The 27,228-nt window shown below is 31.1% G+C and overlaps 1 protein-coding gene across 1 annotated transcript; it reads left to right on the top strand.

Moving 5' to 3' along the window:
* Positions 1-13,482: 13,482 nt before the first annotated feature.
* On the top strand, positions 13,483-25,143 carry LOC124360501 (trafficking protein particle complex subunit 2; the record flags this gene model as incomplete). Its single annotated transcript, XM_046814188.1, has 3 exons — positions 13,483-13,827; positions 23,061-23,294; positions 25,138-25,143. Coding segments are annotated over exons 1-3 (330 nt in total), but the record flags the coding sequence as incomplete, so codon positions are not given.
* Positions 25,144-27,228: the final 2,085 nt, after the last annotated feature.

Raw genomic sequence — 27,228 nt, 5'->3', positions numbered from 1 at the left:
ATTTATCGTATAGTTCTCTCTCATATTTACTACGACAATCTTTACACATAGACCCTATTCCTCCTTTAGGGTCCTATTCCTATTCCTCCTACTCCTTCCTTTAAAATCTAAGGCATTTTTAACATTCGGATCATGTAAATCAACAATATCGATGTTTTTCTGATAATTTTAGAGGTTTTAAAATTTGTTGTTCTTTAACAACAACATCATGTTTGTCAATACCAGGTCGAACACCGACAATTCGTTTTTTATTAGCCAAACTAACATAATTCTTTTCAACTTTGATCGCTTCCAGTAATTTTATCAGCTTTTTCGATATGAGATATTAAATTGGTAAATATTTTTTTTGCACCATCTTCAAATTCTTTTTTCAATGTTTTTATTTTATCAGCAACTTCACTTGAACTCATGAAATTTGCAAGTTTGTTATCATATTCTGCTTTAAAATCTTCAATCTCGACAGCAAACATATCTGAATCTGGAAGGTTTTGTAATAAATTTTCTAACTTGTTATCAAACTCATTTCTCAAACTATGAAAATTCAAACTATTATCTACATTTTGAATAATTTGTGTTCCAAATACGTCAAAAATATTTTGTGAATCCATATTTATTAAGTAATAATTTGTTAACAACTTCTTTAAAATCTTTACCATCACTCAGTTCATTCAACACAAAAACACATAAATGACCACAAATTGGGGGATCTTTATAATCTTGAATCTGAGAATCATTGTAGTAGACGCTTGATTTTTTCAAATATTTAATCAATTCTATAGGTGGTTTATCCTCAATTCTTCCATACGAATCAAAATAACATGCATTCTTATCATTTTTATAATAACAAATCCAATGCGTTCCACTTCCCATAATCGAGTCTAAATTAACAATTCCACATTCAAATTTCTTAACTTTTTCAGGTAATGTATCTCTCATGAAGATTCCTCTAAAATGTTTAATATTTTTGCAGATTTCTTCCAATTCCCCGAATGTTAAAGGTTTGATTTCAAATTTTTTTTAATGTTTGATTTCACGTAATTCAAAGTTTTTTCATCTAATCCAGATCCTGTAACATCTTCCAACTCTTTATCTAACCAATTTAAAATGTTTCGAACAATAGGAATCACATCGTTTTTAACGATTGGAGCAGCTTTACGAACATAAGGAACAACATTTTTAACAACTGGAATATTTTCTCCAAAATCTAATAAATCTTTCAAAAGTCCACCATTTTTAAGTTCTTTCAACTGATTATAAGAAAATTCTATTCTGGTTCCTTTATTGTTTTTCTTATGTTTTTCGAGTTTATTGTATTGTCTATTTGTTAAAAATATCTTATCTTCGCCATTTTTTAGTTGATCTATTTTAAATTGAATACTAACGGGTATTTTCTTCTTAAAAGCGGATTTTATTTTTTCTTTCTGATTTTTGCTGAAATTTACATTCACCTCCATTTATATAGTTAAAATTTCAAGTTCTCTTCGATTCCCATTCCTAGTTTTCTCTTCAAAAACATTGCTCCAGCTGTTGGAAGCGCAACAAATCTTTCACCTAAACTAGCATCTTTTGATAAAAATCTATCCATTGCTTTATCTTGCAAAATGTTATCTGCTATATGTCTGGAATTTGTGTCTCTATGTTTTGCATAAAAAATATCGTGTTCCATAGCAGCTTGATCTAATTTATTTATACCAGGATCTCCTCTTTTTAGTCTTTTTTCGAGTTTTGTGCCAGGCCCCAGATACTGATAAGTTGGTACGTGTAATTCAAAAGGTAAATTGTTGATAAAATCATTCAAAAGTCCGCTACCTTCAATCATAGATGAACTTATTGCCGGCAAAACTCGTTTTAAATATTTAATTCCATCAGGTTTTTCAATCATTTCATCAAGTTTGTTCGAAATAAAATCCTTAATCGCTTTCTTTTCGTTCAAAAAATTGTTGTTTCCAGCCTTTTCTTGAGCATAAATATAATTTATAATTCCATCGAGTTTTGTCAAATCGTCGATATATTTGTACTCAATCTTATTATCACTGTATTTTCTTATACCTGATCCTTCGATTCGTTTTTCCCAAATTGGTTTAATTAATTTCATATATTTTTTACCTCTACTTGACTTAGGCTTCTTAGTAGATGGATCATTATTTTTGTAAATTGAGTCAGATTCCCATAAAATTTCTGTATACTTTTTCAAATCTTCTTCAGAATATAAATTATCTTTTGGAGCGTCATAGTCTGTTAATAATCTCCATAAACCTTGAGTTCCTTCATATGTTTTTTCATTAATAATGATATCATTATGCTCAAAATTAACGGGTAAATTTCCAATCATAAAACTTTTCTTTTTTTTATCCCAATACAAACCAAATTTATCATCTTTTACTCTAGGAAGGAATTTTTTACCAATTTCACCAATTATTATATCCGTTGTTCCAGGACTTATTGGTTCAACTATGGTAGAGTCTTCAATGATTCGAGGTCTAAATGGTGTTGAAGATGGTAATTTTGGCAATTCAAACTCTTCTACTTCAGATTCTGGAATTGAAATATCGGCAAATTGTCGTACAACTGGAACCAAATTCATCAAATTTTGATTATCGCTTAAAACGTTTTCAATTTTACCTTCAACATTTTTAATTGCAGAAGTTACAGGTTGATTAATTTTTTGAATAAATTCTTGTTCTTTTTCATCAATTCGAATCTGTTCTTTAAATTCTTTGATTAATTTCTTTTCGATTTGATCAAGTTTTTTCGCTTCTTCAGAAGTTACGTTCACCATTTAATTAGAAAAATTTTGAAACGTGAACGTGGAACGTAAAAACGTGAACACGAAACGTAAAACATGAACGTGGAACGTAAAAACGTGAACACGAAACGTAAAACATGAACGTGAAACACGAACGTGAAACGTAAACACAAACGTGAAACATGAACGTGAACGTGGAACGTGAACAGATTTACCGTTTTTCTGTTATTTTCATAATGTAAATAAAAATTAAAGATAATATAAAAATAGTTGTAACAAATATTTTATCAAGTAGATTTGTCAGACCACTGAGCTGCATTTATGTTAGAAAATTTATTCAAATATTTTCCATTTTTAGGCTTCAAAGTTAGATTAATAGTTAAAAAACCGTAGTCTTCTTTCCAAATTTTATCACACAACTCAATAAAGTGGTTAAAACTCTTATCAGATCCCACATAATTGTTGTAAATCTTTCTCGAATAGTGATCGTCTTGCTTAAAAACACACAACATATTCAAATTAATTCTAATAACTTGTTTATCAACCTTTGAAAAGCATTGGGAAAGATAGATACAAGATATGTTTTTGTGACGAGACATTACGAAATATTCCTTAATAACGTCCTGATTTTCCAAAATACAATCATCAAAAACGATTAACGAATTGGGTTTACATTCGATTAATGGAACTATGTCCTCAGAAGCATTGTAAAAATGTGATATTTCTTTGCTTAAGTTCTTCTCAATATTTTTGAATCTTTGTTGTAATTTTTTGTATGCGTCTTGTTCTAAAGATTTACTAAAAACATACAAATTGGAATAAGGAATCAACCTATTGTAGATAAAATTCAATAATAAAGTTGTTTTTCCACATCCACTTGAACCAACAATTAACAATCTGATTGGTTGATCTTTCTTATTTTCTTCAAACGTTTGAAGTTTTATCTGATCTTTTTGCTTTAAAAATTTCTCCATTTAAATAGCGAAAATGAAGCTGTTCAAGTTGACTTCAGAAAGCTCTCAATTATTTTTAAACTTGGAACATCCTATTCATTTAGAGGAAGAATCAAATTATTTCATCGGTTTAAGCGGTTTTTATTCTGACAATTTTGTAATAAATATTAGTGAAAGTTCTCCTTATTGTATAGGATTTAGTGAGAAGAACGTAACAAAATATTATGGTTTAAACAAAGGATATTATACTTTCGATCAAATAAAAAATTCCCTTAAAAATTATCTGAAAACATTCAAACAATCAGATAAATCTTTAAACTTTGACGAAAACAAGTTTGAAATGCAAAAAAATTATCTCTCTAATAAAATTCAAATAAAATCACCAGTAAGAATAATGTTTTCAGCAATTATTGTAGATTTATTAGGGTTTGTTCAAGAAACTATTGAGCCAAATCAGGTATATTTAGGAAATAAAACGCCAAAATTTAGACCGTTCGATGTAATTGAAGTGCACTGCAATCTCGTTGAACCTAGTTTTGAAAATCATACCGAACATTTACACAAAGAATCTGAAATTTTGTACACTTTTTTCCCAAATGTTGCTTATGGATCAAAAATCAGTGAAAAACCGAATGAAATCGATTATATTCCAATTAGAAAAAATAATAACAGAATTCAAAAAATCTCTCTAACTATACAAGACTCTGAGGGAAATTTATTAAATAATGAGAGTAAAACAACAATATATTTAAGATTGAAAAAGGAATAAAATGGACCCCCAAAATATAAAAAAAGCTTCGAAAACATACATTCTGAAGGTAGGGGTGATTCGCCCCCGCCTTCAAACTTTCAAAAAAACACTGTTTTCATTAATGAATCTGGGCTTTATTCTCAAAATAAAAATTACTAGTTAAATGGAGTCAGTTGTAGACCTACTCAATAATCAACTCAAATTCAATAATACAGAAATTTTTACGATTGTTGACGAAAATAACGAAATTTGGTTCAAAGCAAAAGATGTTGCAGAAATTTTAGAATATGAAAACACGAGGCAAGCTATCATAAATAATGTCGATAATGACGATAAAACAACTTTTGAATGTATAAATTACAGGAGTCTATCCCATAGACCCCGAGAAAATATTCAAAAACATACTATTTTCGTTAATGAATCTGGCCTTTATTCTCGAAATAAAAATTACTAGTTAAATTTCTTTTCTATCTAAATGGAGTCAGTTGTGAATCTACTCAAATTCAATAATAAAGAAATTTTAACATTTGTTGACGAAAATAATGAATTTTGGTTTAAAGCAAAAGATATTGCAGAAATATTGGAATTTAAAAATACGATGAAAGCGATTAGAGATCACGTTAAAGACAAATATAAAAAAAACTACGATAACATAGATTCAGAAGGGGGGAACGAATCGTTCTTACCTTCAAACTTTCAAAAAAAACACTATTTTTTTCAACATTAATGAACCGGGCATATATTCTTTAATACTGAAATCAAAAACGAAGATAGCAGAAATGTTTCAAGATTGGGTTTTAGAAGAAGTTTTGCCAAGTATTCGTAAATTTGGTGTGTACAAACTTGAAAACAAGATTAAATATTTAGAGGACGAAGTTAAACACTTGCAAATTAAAGATGAAATAAAAACGGAAATAATCGCAAAACAAAGTGTAAAAATTGACTTAATGAAACCAGACCTTGTTTGTAAAAATTTTGATAAGAAAAAACACCATGTTTTTGTATTAATTAAGAAGAATCACATGTGGGAATATCCTTATTACGTTATCAGAGCTCAAAAGAGAGAAATACCGAAAAGATTGAAAGAACTTGAAATTGATTACCCAGAAATGGAAATTTTATTAAGACATGGAGATCCAAATAGTATAAATCTCTACAACCAAATGAAAGAGTCTTTGAATATTTTATACAACGGAAATCATTTTACTACAAATATGGCAGAATCTCGACTGATTTATAGAATATCTAAATTACACGATGAAAATGTTTCTAAATTTTACTAAAAACTCTCGATTTATTATATTTTGTTTGTAAATGTTTAGCATAACTAGGTAACCATTGTAGAATTCTTTTTTCATATTCACAAGGCATTTCGTTTTTATAACTTTCGCTGAAAATTTTTTTAGCACAATCTTTGCAAAAAGCATCTTTTCTATCTTTACTATACTGCCAGTTATTAAATTCAGAAATATTTTTAATTTCTTTACAAAAGTAACACTTTTTCTCTTCTAAAGTTAATTTGTTCATTTTATCATGAACCTTACAATAACAGTCTTTTCTATTCTCTTCCTTATAAAATTCTTGACACTTTGTACATTTCTTTTGAGACTCCATTTATATTGAAAAAATTATTACACGATGAAAATGTTAAACTCTCGAATTATGATATTTTGTCTGTAAATGTTTTTGAAGATAAGGTAACCATTGAATGATTCGTCCACACTCGCAAAGAGTCGGTTTCTTTTGACGTTTTTGAATAATTCTTCTAGCACAATCTTTACAATGTGTATGTTTTTTATCTTTACTATAATGCCAATCGTAAAATTTGGAAATATCCTTAATTTCTTTACAAACGCAACATTTTTTCTCTTCTAACGTTAATTTTTCTAATTTATCGTATAGTTCTCTCTCATATTTACTACGACAATCTTTACACATAGACCCTATTCCTCCTTTTTTAGTCTTATTTTTATGAAATTCTTCAAAATATTTATATTCTTGACAAATTGTACACTTTCTTTTTTGAGCCTCCATTTATATAGAAAAAATTACAGCTTTGACTTTCTCAATTCATATTCATAAAACTTTCCGGTTATTTCTTCATTATTTAAATCTTTTATACTATAAGTTACAGGATCTGTGTTATTAATTTGATAAATCACAAAGATTTCTCTTGACCAATTGTTCTTATATTTGTTTGAAAATGTTTGTTTTTTACTAACAATTCTTACATGATCATTGACTTTAAATTTAGTTTTTGTGTGAATTTCTGGTGGAATATACTTGAAAACGGTCTCTAATAACACCTTTTCTGCATCTTTATCTACGTCTTTCGGTTTCATTTTTATTGTGCTGTGAACTGTATCGTTATAATTGTTTACGATTTTTTTAAGAATATCGATCCATTTAAAGTTTTTATTAATCTCAAAAATTACTTTCATTCTCTCATTTTGAGTTCTGTTATATCTCTCTACAATACTTGATTTCTCTTCATTTTCAGTATGATAAATCTTAATGTTGTATTTTCTCAAAACATCGTTAAATTCTTTATTTTTAAACTCTAAACCCTTATCTGTATGAAGTAGGTTAGGAGGTTTGTGATTGATCCTTATGGCATCTTTTACTATATCTTCGACAGCTTTTGAAACATCCTTGCCGTTTTTTCTTTTGATAGCTCTTGACCAAGCATATTTTGAGAAAGTATCAATAACATTTAACATATACTTAAATCCATCATTTTGATCTGAATAGTTAGACATTATAACTAAATCTGCTGCCCATAAATCGTCAATTCCTAAAGTTATAATTTTTCTCTTTTTAAACTTTTTTCGTACTGGTGCATGAATTTCTCTAGCTTCAATCTCGATTTCTTCCTTATTCTTAGATTCTTTCTTTACTTGTTTTTCATAAGGATTCTTTATAAATTTACTCTTATTTGTCTTACATTTTGAACATTTTGCTGCAATTCTATACAATCCGTTTTGAGTTTGAACAATCTTAGAATCTATATTTTTCGTTTTCTTTTTACACTTGTGACAGTGAATTAAATCATCTTCCATTTATATATCAAAGTTTCCAACTTTGTTTAACTCTTCTAAAATATCTGTTTTAATTTCGCCTTTATATCCATACGGTACTGTATCGATCTTATTTTCTAGGACAATTCTCTTATCATCTTTAGCGTTCAGTGCCAGCTTGTTTATGGTAACTGTGTACAACTCATGTTTGTAGCTTTTGATTACTGTCATCTCTCTAAATTCTTCTTTATCTTCGAACAAACATTTCTTCAAGTTTTCGATATTTATTGTTTTATTTACAACGCTTCTCTTAATCCCTTTGCATCTTACTGGATTTTTGTCTAGATATTTGTACGAGTACATTTTCGATCTCAATCCACAAAATTCTTCTAAAACTTCGCTATTTAACTCATCTTTGAATTTCCCTATTACCTTCTTATTTTTAGTAGTGAAACATTCGTGATCTTTTGGATAATCACTTGTATCAAAGTCATCTATATTTTCTTTAATAATTTTAAAAGGATCTCGTTTCAATTCTAGGAAATAACTGTCTGTATCCATGTAACACAGATTCAAATCTGGGTCAAACTTCTTTAATTTATCGTAATAAAACTCGTACATTAACAATTTTGATAGGTCAAGAACTGAAAATCCTATGTAGATCGGTTTGTTAAATTTAACCTTTTGTTTGAACATGTGACTCGCTATACAGTTATCGTCAAAGATATTAAAGCATTTGAAATTTGTTTTCTTAGCTTGTTTCATTGAAAATTCTTCATTTCCTAGTTTGATATCACATCTATTTCGCACATTTTCCAAAAACTGAGTTGTTCATCAGCTTGTAAAAATCTTTCTCAAAGTCACTTGTAGCTTTGGTTCTCATGTTTGTGTTAAAATCAATGTACTTTTTCATAAAAGGCTTCTGATCAAATGCAATAACTCTATTCACATGTTTCAAAATCATACCTTGTTCGAGGTAAAATTTCAAATTTCTTGAATGAACAACGTATTCAGTTTTATCCAGTAAAGTTGTGCAAAGTTTGTTTTTATAATGTTCGGGAGCAAGAGGTAAATCCTTGTGATGTTCATGTAAATTTGTTGGATATCCTAGATCAACTTCGAGAATATAGCCATAATCTTCGTCGCCAGTGAGTTCTAAAATTGTTTCTTGCCACTCTTCTTTTGTATATGTTTTAGGATTCATCCACTTGATATCACTAAACGGCAGTTTTTGCATAAGACCATAACCATAAAGGTTGTTTGCATCGACATAAAGTAAATAGTTTTCGGGCTTTGTCTTATCGAAATCTTTCAAATATTTGTTATTTGCTTTAACATATCGTTTAATACATTGAGAAATACCTCCACGAATACCTTTTTCAATCATTAAATACATATTATAATCACTAATCAATTGTAATTCTATTTTCGTTAATTTTAACATAGCGTCCCATGCGAGACTTGGAGCTGTTAGATAATGTGCTGGATCAAGTTTGTAACAATTTAGACAAATGTTTCTGAAGTTTTCGAATATATCAGCGAGCAATAAAACATCTTGGATATTGTACAAATCAGAGTAATTTCCAAGATTTTTCTCTTTTAATTTGTTCCAAACGCTCAAGTAGTGTTGATAATCTTTCTCAGATATGAGAGCACTGTTTTGGATGAAAAAAAGATTAAAGAATTGAATAAACATGATAAATTACACTTGGTTGTTACTGGAAAGAAGACTATTAAAGATAAAGACTGTGTTACTATCAATTTTGTAGAGTAGAAGATTTTTCGTTTATTCGTAGCAGACATTTCAAATAGATTGATTTGACAGCTCAAGAAAGTAGAAGCAAACAGCTATAGATTCGGTAATTTTTCATTCGTGAGTTACTGTTTGATTTTACAGATTCGTTTATTGTCCTTTAAACAGTATTTTCCATTACTGTTTGATTTTACAGATTCGTTTATTGTCCTTTAAACAGTATTTTCCCTTGATTTACTGTTGGCTCCGAAAGTGAGCTAGAACCGCCATGTTCATATCTACTTATATATATATATATATATATATATATATATATATATATATATATATATATATATATATATATATATATATAATAACCAGAATATAAAATAAATAGCAGTCCTTAAATTTTGACAATGGCGGTTGCACTATGTGAATGCCCGGATGTGAGTTTTTACGTTTGGAATATTTTTATCTTTGTAGTAGCAATTGTAAAAGACAGTTTTACTGATTTAAAACTGAAACCACCCTGATAGTGTTAAAGTATTTTTCTTTTTATGTATATATAGAATTTATATAATATATAATCATATATCTATTTTTACAAAGGATTACATTTTAATTTGGTCAAAATACAATTGAAACTACGATTGTAATAAGCAAAATACCACGCAATGGATTTTTTCATCTACAAATAGTTAAATTGTTGTTAAAATTAAAATCATAAATCTACCTTTCACTTATTTATAATTTTATAGACTGTTTCAACTAGTTTTAAATTGTATTTAATTTTTTCTAAGAATGCTTGAATCAGGTGATCAAATGCTGTAAGAGATCTGTTAGTTGCAGTAGTTATTTTACGACATTCACGGAAATAATTTTGTAATAAGAGTTATGGGCTATTCGTGGCCGTCTACAAACTGATATGAGTTAAATTCTTATTGTTTTTACAAATATTTCTAAACAATGTATATTCCTAACGAAGTTGTGTTGACTATATTTTAATATGTTTGGCTCTTACCTGATTTTGAGCAATTTATTCCATGATGTTTACTGTCACAGACGCATAAATATGACCCTAAGATAGGAATACATTCTCCATTATCCTGGCAAGGATTACTTTTACAGTAGTCTATTCGTTGAGCATTACAATAATTATCTGGAGAACAATCTAGATTATTTTCATAATACGTGCTTAAACGACTACCATCACAAACATGTTTGAATTCACCACGAACACAAAGGGCAACTATTTCGTGTTTTTTATTTTCACACCAAAAGTCATATTTTCCAGAACATCCGCACGTAACATAAAATATGCACTGAAATAAAATAACAAGCACAAGCAGTTTAATTTTCAGCAACAATAACATGACGCTTTCACATTATCGTTTAGAATGTCATTTTGACATGGATACTTCAAAATCATGTAATCTCAACCAATACAAACTATTTGTAACAACTATCAAAATGATTATAAAATTTAAATGTATACGCAACAGCTGTTAAAATGTTTTAGTAAACTTTCTTGTGTAATTAAAGTATTAAACTTTTGTGTCATAATCCGTGATACTATATATATATATATATATATATATATATATATATATATATATATATATCTATATATATATATATATATATATATATAAGACTAATACCAATGGTAGTACGGGTTTTTCTTGAGAAGTACTAGTACTATTTATATATATGGCAAAGAAACTTTCTCCAACTTTGAGATATTATTGATAGGCTGTTAAAAAGCAGTTTTCAAGTTTCACTAAACAAAGTTGATCTATACAGTTTTACAAGCCTCCATTAATATGTTTCATTTTAGTACATGGTGAAAAATATATAAGGTATAAAGTACAAACAAAATATATACCGTAGTGATAAATTTCGTATTATTATAGTAGGAAACAAATCTTGCATTTTGAGTTTTAATGAATGTATAAAATTGCGTTTTTACGATAGTTACTAAAAACTTCCTTTTGGATTTTTCTAAGTTTTAATAGTTAAAAGTTTAATGTTTAAAAGCCTACATCAGGTATATATCAGGCCGCTCTTTGTTTGTTATTGACTTCCTGTAATTCGTGTCCTCCCTCATTACATCATTCTCTATAAATTGTCAAAACTTCTTCTATTTTTTTCTTACCGCCTGGATCTCTCCTTGTCCGTCTCTAAATCAGCCATAAAATGGTGGAATTCATCAAACGCTTTCATATTTTATTAATAGGGTGTACACAATCTTTTCTTTTACTAACTGCAAAAGCAAGACTGTATTTTCGACATAACTGTCAGCAGCATTCCATGGTACTCATACCATTCTCATAAACTCACTGTCACACCAAGATACACTAAATGTCATTATTTCAATGTTTTCCTGACGGAGATCGCAACTCAACTGAAAGACGAGATGCAAACAAATTCGTCTGTCCTTCCGTTGGATGGATGTTTGCGGTGTGAGGTAGTAAGTATTCTTTGGACGTCCAAGTCATAATATCTGTCGATTGGATGGATGGATGGGGTCTTTTGTAGAAAAGGACCACCAGTCTTGAAATATTTTCTATGGATACATGACGAACAAACACACACTACACTCCAGTATATATGTATTGGACACAATTTGAACACATTTTAAAGAAAAAAATAATAATTATGTTAGAAACTATAGAAGGGTTTATTCTTGTGGAGGCCAGAATAAGGGTTTATTCTTGTGGAGGCCAGAATAGGTTCATGTCCCGCCAGATAGCTCGAAACAGATCGTCATCTTTGTTTCTTCGCCGCCACATGAACTCGCAAAGGTACGAATCTATCAAAGCCCTGCTTGTACTACATTCTTTTCTATTTCTTCGCTTTGCTGACGCCCACAAAGATTCTATTGTTTGGGTGTGAGCGCCATTTTCCGGATTGACGAAGTTTTCACTGTGGTTAACAGTCAAATGTTCATACTGCATTCCTGGCATATTAGGTATACCATTGTACGAGCTCCATAGATCTGACATTATTTTTGTACCAGGTAAAATGCATTCCTTAATGCAGGCCAACAAGGTGGCTGCAGTTTTATTTGGTACAGCGTACAGAAAACAATCTTTTGTTTCTCGACATACTCCGCCGAAAACCCATTGTTGTGGATAAACACGGCCTACATTGTTCTTTCTCTTGGTAAAACATGACTCATATTGTGTCCTTCAGCACTCACCCGTTCACTATGCAACACTTTTTTGGTTTGTAGATACCTAACGGCTTGCTATTAACTTCCCGGGACAACAAGAACAGCGACATAATTAGAACAAGTACTCGTAGATACACGAGACTGACTTACCACTGAATATATCAGATAACGGAGTAGCGGGCGACGCGCGGCTCGGCGCTCACCGGTTGATAACATAAGATAACGCAACAATAGTGAATCTTACCTACTACAGGCCTTCCGTGTTTTAATTAAGTGCCCCTAACATTAACAATCAGAATAAGACCCTTCAAACAATATGCCATTGCTATAGAAAATATTTCAAGACTGGTGGCCCTCTTCTACAAAAGACCCGATGGATGTTCGGTGTAAGGCGCGACACAAACGTCCATCCAGTGAATGGGCAGACGAATTTGTCTGCATCTCGTTTTTTTAGTCAATCGGCTAAAACCTAATTTTGTACATTCACCAAATCTAAAAATTAATTTTGTTTTCTTACAATAAAAGGCAAGCAAGAAATGTATATATATGTATGTAGACATTGTCCACAGAGGGGACCTACCGTCTAAATGAAATGCACGCTAGATGTGTGTTCATGGTAAAAAAAATCACTTAATGAAATCTAGCGTGTCTCCTGGTGATTCAAACCGCATGCTTATATATACAAGTTTCTATATTATGATATAGGTTATAGAGCATCTGTGTGCAAAATTTCATTAAGGCTGTTTGGATTTGTCTCTGGAGTGATGTTTTTAACCGTAAACGCACGTCTAACGTGCATTTAATTAAAACGATACATTTCCAGTCGGTCTACACCCAATGTTTAGGCATTTGTTTCATTGAACTAACAGGAACAAGAACTAACAGGACACATTTGAAAAATGTTAAGAAGAAAAACTGAGTAGATTTGGAGAACGAGCGACTTTTTATACATTTATTTAATTTTTTACATTTTAGTCTAGTTCTTGAATTGTTGGAAGCGCCTTCAAACTGAGAACTGCACTGTCTTCGCGTGGAATACAAACAGCTGATAACTTCACAGTCTCGACGATAAAGTGACGCGAACTTCACGGAGAATATCATATCATTATATTATCATTGATGATATTGGCTGTGAATTTTGTTAGTAGGCCTATATAAGGGTTATGTTATTTAATTTGTTTGTTGGGATATACAAATTTACTTTTCTGTTATGACTAGTTTTTAGTTACTTGATACAGAATTCTTAGTTTCATTCCAAAACGCGACTGCTAATCTAAACTGTTAGAGAATTACCAGTCATAATTGTATTGTATTATTCTTTAGGGTTATGTTATTAGTGAGAAGAGAATAGGTTCATAAAATGACAGGAACGTATTATTTTGTTATTGTTGGCCATGGAGATAATCCTGTTTTTGAGACCGAATTTTCACCTCCTAGCAAAGATGCCAAGGTAAATGCAAAGTGATTTTTCTATTATGGGGGGGACTTTTAACATGTTCAACGCTGGTCTAATTTGATGTAGGCTACCCTGCAGTGTGCTGAAGTACGTTTTTATTTTTATTTGAGTAAGTGCTTGAAACTATTTCTTGTGAAGAAATCCAAGATACTTATGTCAATTTTACCTTTTTTGAACAAAAAATACCCTGATGCGTAAGTGCTTCATCAGCACACAGCATCAAACAATAAGACGCTTTATGCTCTATGATGAAGGTGCATCTATGTGTCAAGCTATCAAAACATCTATTATCAAAAGTTTTATACTTATCTTGTAATTTATAATGCTGTGATGGTACTTTATCTTCGTTTTTATAAAAGTTATATAAACATGTTATTTTTGTTAGGCTAACTGAATTTAAACGCTTTTGTTTCATTAAAACAATGCTAAACAGTTTAATTCGTGTAAAAAATTTAAATACAAGTTCAAAATTAGTCTATACGAATTTGACAAGAAAAATAATGGTTTTCAGGCTGAGTAATTTTAAATGTTCTTTCTACAAATAAGCACTAACTTATTTGCACAAAAAGTTATTCGGGTAGGGTACGATAAGCGGACCCGGTTTTTTATATCGAAGAATGTAATCATCGATACCTAATATTCGCATCTAAAATTCTAGACTATTAATCGATATAAAAGTATCTATAGTCCTCTATAACAAACATATGTTTTAAATTAAAATATGAATTTAGTATTTACAGTGATAAAACAAATTATTATAACCAAAATTAGGAAAACTGAAGACGACCATATTTGCTCCTCTCACAGTTACAGTTGTTTCTCTCTCTCACAAATTTCGCCTAATGTGTTTTTCAGTCCAACATGTTGAAGCCATGTAAAACATGTCTTATCATCAAAGCAATGTCGTGTAGTTTTCTAAAGTTGACTGCTATTTTAAATAATCAAATGTTACTTAATTGAAATATTACCTTACGTTTATTATTTGAAAGTGTTTACAACTGTTCATATAGATTATTTAGGGTACGGTCCAATAAGCGGACCCGGTTTTTTATATCGAAGAATATAATCATCGACACCTAATATTCGCATATCGAATCATAGACTATCAATCGATATAAAAGTAATAACAATCATATGTTTAAATTAAAATGTGAATTTAATGATAACAAATAATAAATGAACATAACCAAAATCAGGGAAACTCATAACTTTAACTAGGATGAAACATAACGAAAACGTTTTTACTAAAGTTGTGTCCACCATTACCTTCTTTTTTTGCATCTGAAGACGACCATGTTAGCTCCTCTGACAGTTACATTTGTTACCTTTCCACAAATATCACATAATGGATTCTTAGGTACTAACCCAACATCCTGAAGCCATAAAAAACATATTTTATCGTCTTTTAAAGCAATTTCGTGAAGCTTCCTAAGATTGACGGCCATTTCAATACACAATGTTACGTGAAATTTAAAATATTACCTTAATTGTATTATTTGAAAGTGTTTACAGCTGTTCATATAGATTATTTAAGTTGTTAAAAATAATTCATCAGTATCGATTGATTATATCGATGGTTATGATTAAGTAATATCGTTTGCCAATTTCGATATAAAAAACCGGGTCCGCTTATTGGACCCTACCCATTATTTAAGTTAATTGTTCAAAATAATTAATCAGTATCAATTGATTATATCGAAGGTTATGATTAAGTAATATCGTTTGCCAATTTCGATATAAAAAACCGTGTCCGCTTATCGTACCCTACCCATATATAGTTCTTATGATATTCTTCAAAACATCTTTCGAGGCACAGAGCTGTTTTTCTCCTGACAAGCCTCACAGAGAAAAGTGGTGTCTTTCCTCTTGCAGTTTTTTTAGCAAGCTTGACATCATTTTCTACCTATCTTTCCATTCAGTACAGAATAAGAGCATTCATTATGCCTATTTGCAAAATTTGTATTAGGAGCTTCTTATACAAAAAATTGTTTTCCATTCACACGATAATAGCTCATAAGTGGGTCTTTCCTATCAATAGGACCACCTATATAAGTGATGTGTTCAATTACAAGTAGATGCTTAACCACATCAATTCCTATCTTATTAGTCACTTCTTCCATACCTAACATTTAAAATTTGGCTACTAATGAACAAAACATCCCTATTGTCTGTCCATTTTTCTACCATTATTCCATTGTGATACTTTGCTGCTGCTGTCACCTCTCTGCAGTTTTTTTAAATATTCTTTCGAAACATAAACTCTGGCTGCAGTATAATAAGCGGGTAGGGTACGATAAGCGGACCCGGTTTTTATATCGAAATTGGCAAACAATATCACTTAATCACAACCATCTATATAATCAATCGATACTGATTAATTATTTTGAACAATTAACTTTAAAAACCTATATCAAGAGCTGTAAACACTTTCAAATAATATACGTACACGGTAATATTTCAATTTTACATATAAATACATTTATTATTAAAAATGGCAGTACATTTTAGAAAACTACACGGCATTGCTTTGAAAGATGATAAGACATGTTTTAGTGGCTTCAACATTTTGGACTCGTACTGAAAAAAACCCATTATGTGAAATTTGTGGGAAAGAAACAACTGTAACGGTGAGAGGAGCAAATATGGTCGTCTTCAGTTTCTATAATTTTGGTTATAATAATTTGTTTGATCACTGTAAATATTAAATTCATATTTAAATTTAAAACATATGATTGTTATTGAGGAATATAGATACTATTATATCGATTGATAGTCTAGGATTTGAGATGCGAATATTCTGTATCGATGATTACATTCTTCGATATGAAAAAACCGGGTCCGCTTATCGTACCCTATCCTAATAAGCGACCACGAACACAATCCGATGGTAATTATTATTGAATGATTTGAATCATCGATATTCATGACCATCTAAAGGACTGAGAGCAAAATTTCAGATCAAATAACGTAATAGATATTTCAAAGAACAAGTAGTTTTGCTAGTTTTCAATCTTTGAAATATATATGTAAATATTATTAGCCTATAATTTACAAATTAAAATATAATATATAATTACACCCTAACAATAACATTTACCTTATGTATGTTGAAGGATAAACATGACTGCATGTGAAACAAAAGTACGTCACTGTCCTTGCTGCCGTTATTAAATAACAAAACACATAGTTTTAATTTTGAATTTATTTCCAAACATGATTTTTCTTTTGAATTAATTTTGATCGATAATGTTGAAATAAATTTGTAAGCTTTTAAAATTGTGTTATAGTGAAGCTATACTGTTATATGTAAAATAAATGTAGGCTATTTGTTTTAGATTACATAAAATAACTAAACTTTATTTAAACAACGTTTGAGCAGCATAGTAGTACTTATGATTACTTTAGCCAATCTGAAATAGTATTTCTGCAGATACTGATGCAGTCAAAAGTACATTCATTAATTAAAAAGTCATAGTTTGTTTGATTTAATATAAAGTAGTACACGATTTTTTAATGTATTGATAATACTCAATTTAGAATGTTAAAAATAGCCTTCTCAAGATCATTTTTAGATATGTTGTGTTTGTTCTTACTTTTCTTGCAGCAAAACACTATTTAATTTCCACCTTTAATTCTAATTTTCATTTTGTCAATACAAACTGGATAATTCAGATTAAAGGAGCAGGTCATTATCTTGTAATTATTTAAAACATTGCTCAGTGTTTACAAAAACATTTTAATGCAATATCTGCATATTCATCGCCATTGTACTTAGCCTTCTCCTACATAAGCTAAATAACAACAGCTGGTAATGACGTTACTAGCAACAGCTGATAATGACATCACTAGTCTAAATAAAGAAAGCTGACATGGATTAATTATAAATCTATAGGTCATATGTTCTATTGCACAGTATCGATACTTAAAATCGATAATCATAATCCGATTGTGTTGGTGGCTGCTTATTATACTGTAGCCTCAACCCTGTCTACTTGAAGAGTTCCTGTTATGCCTGTTCTCTTTTCAATAAGAGCTTTTGTCAATTCAATACTATTGTTAAAGTTATCTACATATAACTTAACAATACCCCCCCTTGCCCCTTGTTAAGCCATTCATCCATCAAATAAAGTACTACTTTCTTTGAGTGCCCATCACCAGAAAGTATGTCCATAGCACTAGCATATGGACGGCAAACGTCATCACAAGGCCATTCGGTTCACAGAGAACATATAGCTTTATGCCATATTTATGTCTCTAATTCTTGATGTAGCTTACTGTTTGAACACTACTGGCCCCTCCATAATACCATGGATTCATTTAAAGATACTTTGCAATGGGCATTAATACGTTTTGTTATTGAAATAATCCATAGCCAGTTTAATTTTTTGCAATTGGTCATCTTGGTCTTCAGATGCTAGGTGTAAACATCACCCTGTCCCTCGACATATATTTGCTTAAACAGGTATGAAACCATTTGTCTTTCATCTAATACTGTTGGAGCTGAGGCAGCTTCATGAACCAGTGTGAAATAAAAGGCCTAAGAGGAAAGTCTTAAGTTCAGGCAATTTAATGTCTTTTGAATAATTAATTCGTGATTTAGATTTTAGATTTCCATTCAAAAAGACACCAAATGCATAAAAATTAGTCTCCCTGATAATGGCATGTAAGAAGCAATCGTCTATAAGAAGTTGAAAATAATCTATTGGATTGTTGCCTGGCAGTGGAACTTTCAATCCTGTCTGGTGGCTAAACAAAACTGTTTTCACTGAGGTACTTCATCCCATTGTAATTCTACATGAATTTTTTCCCATGTTATGTTGCCAGTTGAGTTGGTGGAGTTAGGGTAATTTTTCTTCTTTCAACCATAATTTGACTCTCTTAACAAAAACTAGTTAAATCAAAGTTCATATACTAACTTTTCAGAGATATTTCAGCCACAAGACCTATTCATTAGTAAGAGTCATAAAAAGGATGGCAATCTCTAGGTATGACTAATGTAAGTTGTTGAAGGTGGTTCTACTTTGTTTGTGTAATTTTAAATTGAACTTGGAGAAGCTGTTTCTGACAGTTTTGCAACTTCATTCTTCCCATATGTGGTAAGGTAATAAATTAATTGTCAAATGATCTTACCTTTACTGATATTTCACCAAACTTATACTTATACCATATAGATAGACTTTATATCGGTTATTATTGGATCCACTGGTTTTCAACCTGGCCTAATGCTATCATATATTATGTGAAGATTTTGCTGTGCAAATTGTTGCCAAAGTCATAAGATATCTCTTTTTGCTCAATCGGATTATGATTTGGCACCAATTTTCATATAGTCACTAGGTAAATAGATTGGTTGGTAATTGATCTAGTTTTCAATGATCGCAAGGATGGAGTGTACCTCCATTTGGGTATGGCCTTTCTCCAAGAACTTGTGTGTAATTTCAACATCAAAATCAGTACTAGAAGATAAGAGCATTGGCCATGGTTGAGTTATGATTTTCATACATACATCAGTCACTTCAGATTACTATTGGAATATTTGTCTTGATCCCATTTATCTTTTAAGAAATCTACTAAGCAACTGGCAAATGTTAGTGGCTGATTATTCAGCCTGTGTCTCATTAAACAAGTAGGATCTTGTGCAGTCAGATTTCATATTATAAATTGAAAAGTTATGGCAGACTATTTTACTTTTGAAATAAAGGGCAGATGCATTAAGACTAGTGCACACCTTGACCGCCTGAACATCCTGGGAAATAACAAAATGATCGCCTTCAATGGCTTTTTTCTTGTCAATACTTTTTTTGTGCCTTACCCTATCTTTTAATTTATCATCATGTGTGACACATGTATCATATCTATCTTTTTGGGCTGTTGAAATGCCAATTGTTACTCTCAACTGGTTTGTAAAAAGTAAATGTGGATAGTGGTTGTATAGGTTCGTTCTTATTTTTACACTGTCTTTTATATTCAGCATGGACGTCAGACAATGTGTTGCCAAATATTGGTTGAATATAGAGTTTAGAAGTGTCTTTCCTGCAGTAATGTGCAGGCAGTTTAGGGAAACTATCTAAAAATTCAATTAGCTTTGCTTTGGCTCTTGGGTTTGTATCACCAAACTCTCTTTTAGGTTGTTGTTTCTTTGCTAGGGTTATTGCTTGGCCTTGAGTATTTTCTTTTGAGTCCGCAGCCCATTGTCTTTCCCACTTTCCCATCGCCAACATATTTAGAAAAAAAAGGTTTTACATACTTTGTTCTTTTCCACCCATTGCTTTCATTGTATAAATCAAGTTCGCTTTTCTTCTTGATTCTGTTCTGGGTTCCTGGTGTTTTTTCTTCTGCTCACATTTTACTAATGAGGCAACATACAGTTGTTTTTGTCCCAAGATAAATTGTTCCAGAAATCTTTGAATATTTTTTTCTCTCCTCATTTGATATTTCATGACAGGTCCTTGAGGATCTTGCGCACCCCTGACCTTGGCATCTAGGCCCTAGTTATTTTGATTTTCTAACTTTCCCTATTTTAACCTTCCCATTTCCTTCCTTTTTCCAGCCTATACAATATGTACCCTGCTCACTAAGATGTTTATTTTTGTAGTCAAACTATTCTTCTTTAATTCCATACCCTTTCTTCTTCTTTTTTAACCAATGGTCCGTAAACAACAATGGTATGTGAATGCTGAGTTCAGCTCCAGTTCACCTTCCAATTAAGTGCAGCATCTGAAATCTGCACTTGCTGTATGCTGTTGCAGACTGAATCCTAAAAATTGGAGTCATGTTCATCTGAAGGGATCCAAAAATAGTCGGCGACCTAGAAGCTTATAATGAACCCTCCGCATTGTTTTGACATCAGAGACACTCAGACTCAAAAAATAGTGCATTTAGGTGAAAAGGTATTATTGTTGTGTCTTCAGATGCACAATTGAACTGGAGCTAAACTCAACATTCGCATTGAATCAGCCCTTCCCTACATAGCTGCTTTAATCTTGAAAAACCTATCCAATTTCTTCACATACAGGAGGCTGACATTCATCACCAACTGGCAATGGAATGTCATGTCTAAATCCTGTGCTTCTAGTAAGAACTCTCAATTATTATTTATGGACTGACTCTGATATATTTTCATTAGGTATCTCCTTGTTTGATTTGTGCTCAGTTTCATTCAATTCTGCATCTTCCACAAAAGCATTGCCATAATTTTCAGCTTTATTACACCTAACTTAAACTTTTTCCAAATTATCTTCATTAATGTAATTATTTAGAGAAAGGTTGACTTCATAATCAGTTGTTAATAATGAGTTGCTTTCATTTTTATCCCTATTAGATGAATATGAGGCTCCCACTGATTTACTGATAACTACTTCTATTTGAGTGGATGGTAAATTACTCTGCAGCTTCTTTATCCAGTCAGGTCTTTGGCTATTTACATCTTCGCTTAGTTCCTGGCTTGCCTCAGCATAATCCATAGTTATCTGAAAATAAACATTTATTGAGGTTTGCACAACAACAAATTATATTGTGAAACTTGAAAGTTTGACAAAAATATAAAGTGATATCTCATAAGCCAAACATACATTTTAGGTTAAGTTTTTGATTAATTTATGTCACTATTATGTTTAGATTAATATGCTTATATTTTTAATAAACCAACTATTAATAAATACATTATTACTTACTATCACTTGCCCTTTTTTAATTCCTACAAACTATCAAAAACCTTTTAAGAGACAATTTGGCAACGATTTCACTATAGCATCCTAATGACATACGAGGATACACTATGAAATGTCTGTGTCTTTTGGTACTATACATATAAGTTGACACTCAAATAGTTCTTTTAGATCTTTGCATTGTTTTAATGACTTACATGGTTTCACTAAATGAAATCAGCTGATCTTTCAGAAAATTTTGATACTGATGATATCTCTATATTGAAAAACATTCTACATACAAGGTTTCATTTCTAGGCCTTTGATATATAAGTCAAGTTTCATTATAAAATTGTAGGAAAACTTTATTTATAGATACATTAGGATAACCCTTTTTATGTTGAATATATGTCTAAATAATTTGTTTTCAATGTTGTCTAATCCTATTCAACTTACAAAAGCAAGGCTATAAGGTAGCATACCATACAAAATAAACCATTTTAAAATTCTTGACAGCCCCTGAAATTCTGTTTGTAATTTTATACTCCTTAGCGCTCAGCTCCTACTAGCGTATATACAGATACAACAATATGTACAGATTCATATTGTTGGTATATAGTAGTCATAATTTCCAGACATTCCAACAGATGTTGGTTAAGTCTTAAACTTAACAAAAATTCAACAATTTGAGATAAAAAAATTTCTTAACATTTAAAGGCCATTGGGGAAGAGTTAGACTTGACTATAGCCTATATTAGTGAGCGTCTTTAGTGTATCAAATATTTTAATAATGCGTTCCACATTCTCAGATTTACATGCTACTTTGCACATTTACTTTAAAGGATACGCTACCTAAGCTATGAATTTCTAAAAAGTTTTATTATATTTTAGTTTTGGTATTTTTTTAATCGAATTTTAACCCTGAAAACATTTACCAATCAATTTAGTGACAAAAATAGAGTACATATGCAAAACATCTCCAAAATACTCTAGATGTTCGAGGTCTAGACTTAACATTTTGTGACCTTATTGCGTTAATTCCCTACATGTCACAGATAGTTTCTTCATAGGTTTACCCTTCCATTAAAAAGACAGGCCAAACCTGTTTCCTCCCTTTTAGTGCAACTAGTATTATTATCATAAGTATTTCTACTTAGTTGACAGTAATCTGGTACATCAACCAACAAAATGTATTTAACATTAAATATTCTGAAATCATTTTAAAAAGAAATAATGTAAATTGTCATTGTTGATACCAGAAAAAATATTGCATATGTCTGAATAATACTTCATGGAAAGTATGAAAAATTTGAAGAACTAGTGTCATAGTTTATAAGAGCCGTGTGTTTTATAATTTTTAAATGTTAGTTTATTATGTGAACAACAAATATTCTGTGAATTTCTGATCTGTGTTGTAATTTTGAATGTACCAGTACAACTGGATAATTTATGCCTCAAATAGTATTTTTTTGTTATGAAGTAATAGGCCTAATACAGTTGATTGTACACTATTATTGTTCAATACTCCTTATTTAAATCATTCATGTATCTTCACTCATACTGGTTTTTATTTTAAAACAGAAGGAAGATTACCGCCACTTGAACCAGTTTGTGGCACATGCTGCCTTGGATTTAGTAGATGAACATATGTGGAAAAATAACAATATGTACCTGAAGAATGTGGACAAGTTCAATCAATGGTTTGTCTCAGCATTTGTCACAGCCAGTCACATGAGATTTATAATGGTCCATGATAGTAAAAATGAGGACGGAATAAAAAACTTCTTTATGGAAATATATGAAATGTATATAAAAGTAAGTATTATAATATTATTTCTGTAAGAAGGCCTTCATTTGGCGTTAAGAGTGCTTTAATTTGGAATTTGATAAATCATGGATTTACAAATTTTGGCTTCTACTTCTAAGGGGCAGCATTATTATTGTCATGCACTTAAGCCTCAAGGGCCTTTTGCGCGGCCTGGAAATTGTTGGCTTAAAAGTGTTATAAGAACAAGACTGTAAGATATAGTATCTATTTATTAAGAGAACCCCTTACAGACGTGGGAATTCGAGAGTACAACTTCTGCCTTAAGTGGAATCGTCCTAGTATTTGTGGCAACCGTCACTAGGAGTGTTGTCATAGCTAAGGGGAGGTGAGCGCAAGGGCATGAGTAGTTTGGAGGTGAGGAACTGCATCTCTCTCACAAGCCGTGTCACATCTGCATGCCTTGCCAGCCAACAGACCGAGGGGATGAGGTAGAGACGGTCATATAGAATAGTGATGTGCCACAGACTTTGGTCTTTTCACTTGCTGTTTTATTTATATTCATAACTATATTCAGTTGATAAAATATACTATACTTTGTATGGTAAATATAATTTATATTTTCTGTTACAAAAACAATGATATTAAATAAATTTACTTTAATTTAATATAACTTGATAAAACGTTAGTAAGTTGTCATTAGAACAAACGTTAATAGCCTGCACACTAGTATTCAGAACAGATGTTTGAAGTTTGTTCTACATTGGGTCATTAAATAGTACAAAAATATATAACAACTATGACACTACATGGACACATTTTATTTTAACAATCTGACCCACGGCTTTCAGCAACAGCCAAAAAAGAAGTCAGATCAGATAGTGTAGAATTCCCATTGAACAATCATGTTCATTAAGAGAAAAAGATTAAATATGTATCGATTGCATTAACATGAGATATTTTTCCAGTGTTTACCAAATTTCCTTGAAAAGTTATAATTTCTGAAGCCAATAGGTACTGTTATTGTGGGATATTTTATTGTTGGTAAGGACACTGCATGAAGGGGAAGGTGAACAGGAACTAAACTTAACATTCATATTCCAAGCCTCTGATGAACCATATTTTACTAGTCTACATAATGATGTGATGGATTGTTTATTTTTGATAACTGCAGTGTCTGACCTCAATGCCCAAGATCAAAGTTTTCGATTTTTAAACCCAATCGTAACTGAACACTCAAAAGTATTTACTTTTGTAATAATTTTTTCTAAGCAAATGTGTTTTTTTTGCCCCCCTTGGGGCGGCCTACTGCCATGCAGCCTCAAGGGCTTTTTGCGCACCCTGGAAACACACCATGAGGCCCACCAGTCTACAATTTCAGCAGTTCAACAAACCGCCGAAAACAACCTATCAAGTCCTCCTAGGACAATTCACCATCCCTGTCCAAACTATCAAAGATGGCATACCGCTCTCTTGCTATTGCGCGGCAATCAAATAAACATTTTGATTATTTATTACATATTATTTTGACATACCTGTAATTCAATGCATGTCATATAGAATAAAGTTTATTTGAATTTGAACTCATTTAAGAACTTAAAAACGTTTCTAAAACATCACTTCAGTTGAGCTTACTGTACTGATGATGAGTACGAATTAATAGTAAACCTCATGCCATATTATAAACAATATAATTAGTTGTTCATTAATTATAGACATATCATGTTTGGCATTAGTAGCTGGTCATATATTAATCAATCCTTTTGGCTTTATATTGTAAATCTCATATGATACTGTGGTAAATAAGTGAATGAGATGCTATTAAATGTTATTTATTAGTATCTACTGATACACCTTGTGTTATGTGTGTATTAATGCATATTTATTTTACAGTACTCAATGAATGGGGGGGGGGGGGGTGGGGGGGGGGGGGGGTGGGGGGGGGGGGGGGTGGGGGGGGGGGGGGGTGGGGGGGGGGGGGGGTGGGGGGGGGGGGGGGTGGGGAACCCCATGCGGTAATGCGAGAATAACTGTACGGGTATACTACGTGAGTGTGAGCTTTGATTGAAGCTGTTGGTATACAACAATTACCTCATCAACCGCATCAGTAACGGTGAGCGCTAGTGTAATTGTTTCCCAAGTAAATCTAGTTAACTCAGACTTGTTAACAAACTGTTGTGATATAATTAACACTAACTGCAGCACATTGATCTGTGTGCCCAGCGCGCGTGCGCTCGTTTAAGTAGCACTACAAACGACCGATCAGCCTATTTTGCCCACATTTTTGTAAGTTGTAGCCTTGATTATAAGGATCTATAATCAAGGGTTGTAGTGTATTGAATTATTTTATGACAACATATTCTTTGTTGCATGTACATTTTATCATAAAATAAATCTCATTTATAAAACTTTTTGAAACTACTGATGATTTTGGTTTAATATGTATTGTTACATTGACATTTGGCTCTCTGATATCTCATATATTTAAAAATAGAGCCAAATTTATGACATATTTTGGAATTTTAATAATGTAGATTAATATTTGAATTTTATGTTATAATTTTCATTAAAAATTAATATTTTTTATATTTTATTAATAAAGAAAATAATTTCTAAAATATCGTTTACAATTTTATTGAAATGATCAAAATTTATATCACACGTGATCGTTAAATATTATATAGAAAGTTCTTCAGCACATGCGTAATCGTTAAAAAAGGATTTCGTTTAGTTTTGTCTAAATATATTTGATATATTGGTCTCAAATAGCAACTCTATTCAATCTCTGTTGTACACTAAAAAATGTGATGTTTTAAATTTCAACAATTACCTTGAAGTTGATCTTAATTTGCATGTTATGAATTAAATAAATGCTACTAGCATAAATTCAGTTGATTTATATTGTGTGTTTATCCAATCACACCTTGCTTAAGTGTTTCATTGTAGGGATCAAGCCTTCACTACCGTCTGTTATGGTATAAAAGAAAGTACTTATATGGTTTAGTAAAAGGGTCCTCTGACCTAAACTTGTTTTTGTGAAGGTCCACATAAAGTGATCCCTTACACGAGGAAGTTACAATATAAAACATACACCTACACAAAATAGTATTCACTTAACCTACACAAACAACGTTGCAGCAACATTTTGACGGCGTATTAAAAACGTTTTTAACAAAAATATATTAATTTTGTGCTACCATAATATAACATTGAATTTCTGAAACTTCCGTCCATAGATACATCCGCTAGCATGTATTTACTGGTGCATACCACACGAATAGTTAATGGATAATTTTTAATTTAATGTATTATTTCAAAATCACTCTTTTACGGTATAGAGATTGTTATTTTTAGCAGAAACTATGTTTCTGAAACAATTACCTTTTTATAATAGTCTTTCCTGTATTTAAATGTTAACCGCTATTAAAACTCATTACATATGATTAAAAAACGCACAATCCTCGCCTTTGTGAATATTTATGATCAGAGTTTAAACGTTAAGTTTTAACGTTGTATAATTTTTTAGCTAAAAGAATGGTTTGATGTTAATGAGCTCCAATAAGTTCATATTATTATTTTTTTTTTCTGTTTTATTATTTTCTTATGTTTTAAGATATTGGATCAATCTATGTGAAATACGTAAAGGCGAGTTTTGTGAACATTTGTAATTACAAACCAAAAATCGATATGTCAAAGTAAAAACCCTCTGGTTGCAATGCAAATTAGTTTTAAATTCTCGAATTCTTTAAGGGCATTGTTTGGTGGGGGGGGGTAAAACTTTTTAAAATTGCCATGGAAATTTACTGGAATAAATTTAAGCTGCTCTAAAACCGACAGACTTTAATGTATGGTATGCAATTTGCTCATCTCACATAAATACCAGGCAAGTAGTAAAATCTCCGAATTATAGGCAATAATTACATTTCAGACTGTGAAATTGGTTAGGAGTTTCTCAATAATAGTCTTTGAAATGGTGATGAAAGT

Source organism: Homalodisca vitripennis, chromosome 4, assembly GCF_021130785.1.
Source record: "Homalodisca vitripennis isolate AUS2020 chromosome 4, UT_GWSS_2.1, whole genome shotgun sequence".
Classification (NCBI taxonomy): Eukaryota; Metazoa; Arthropoda; class Insecta; order Hemiptera; family Cicadellidae; genus Homalodisca; species Homalodisca vitripennis.
This window is presented reverse-complemented; position numbering and strand designations above follow the sequence as displayed.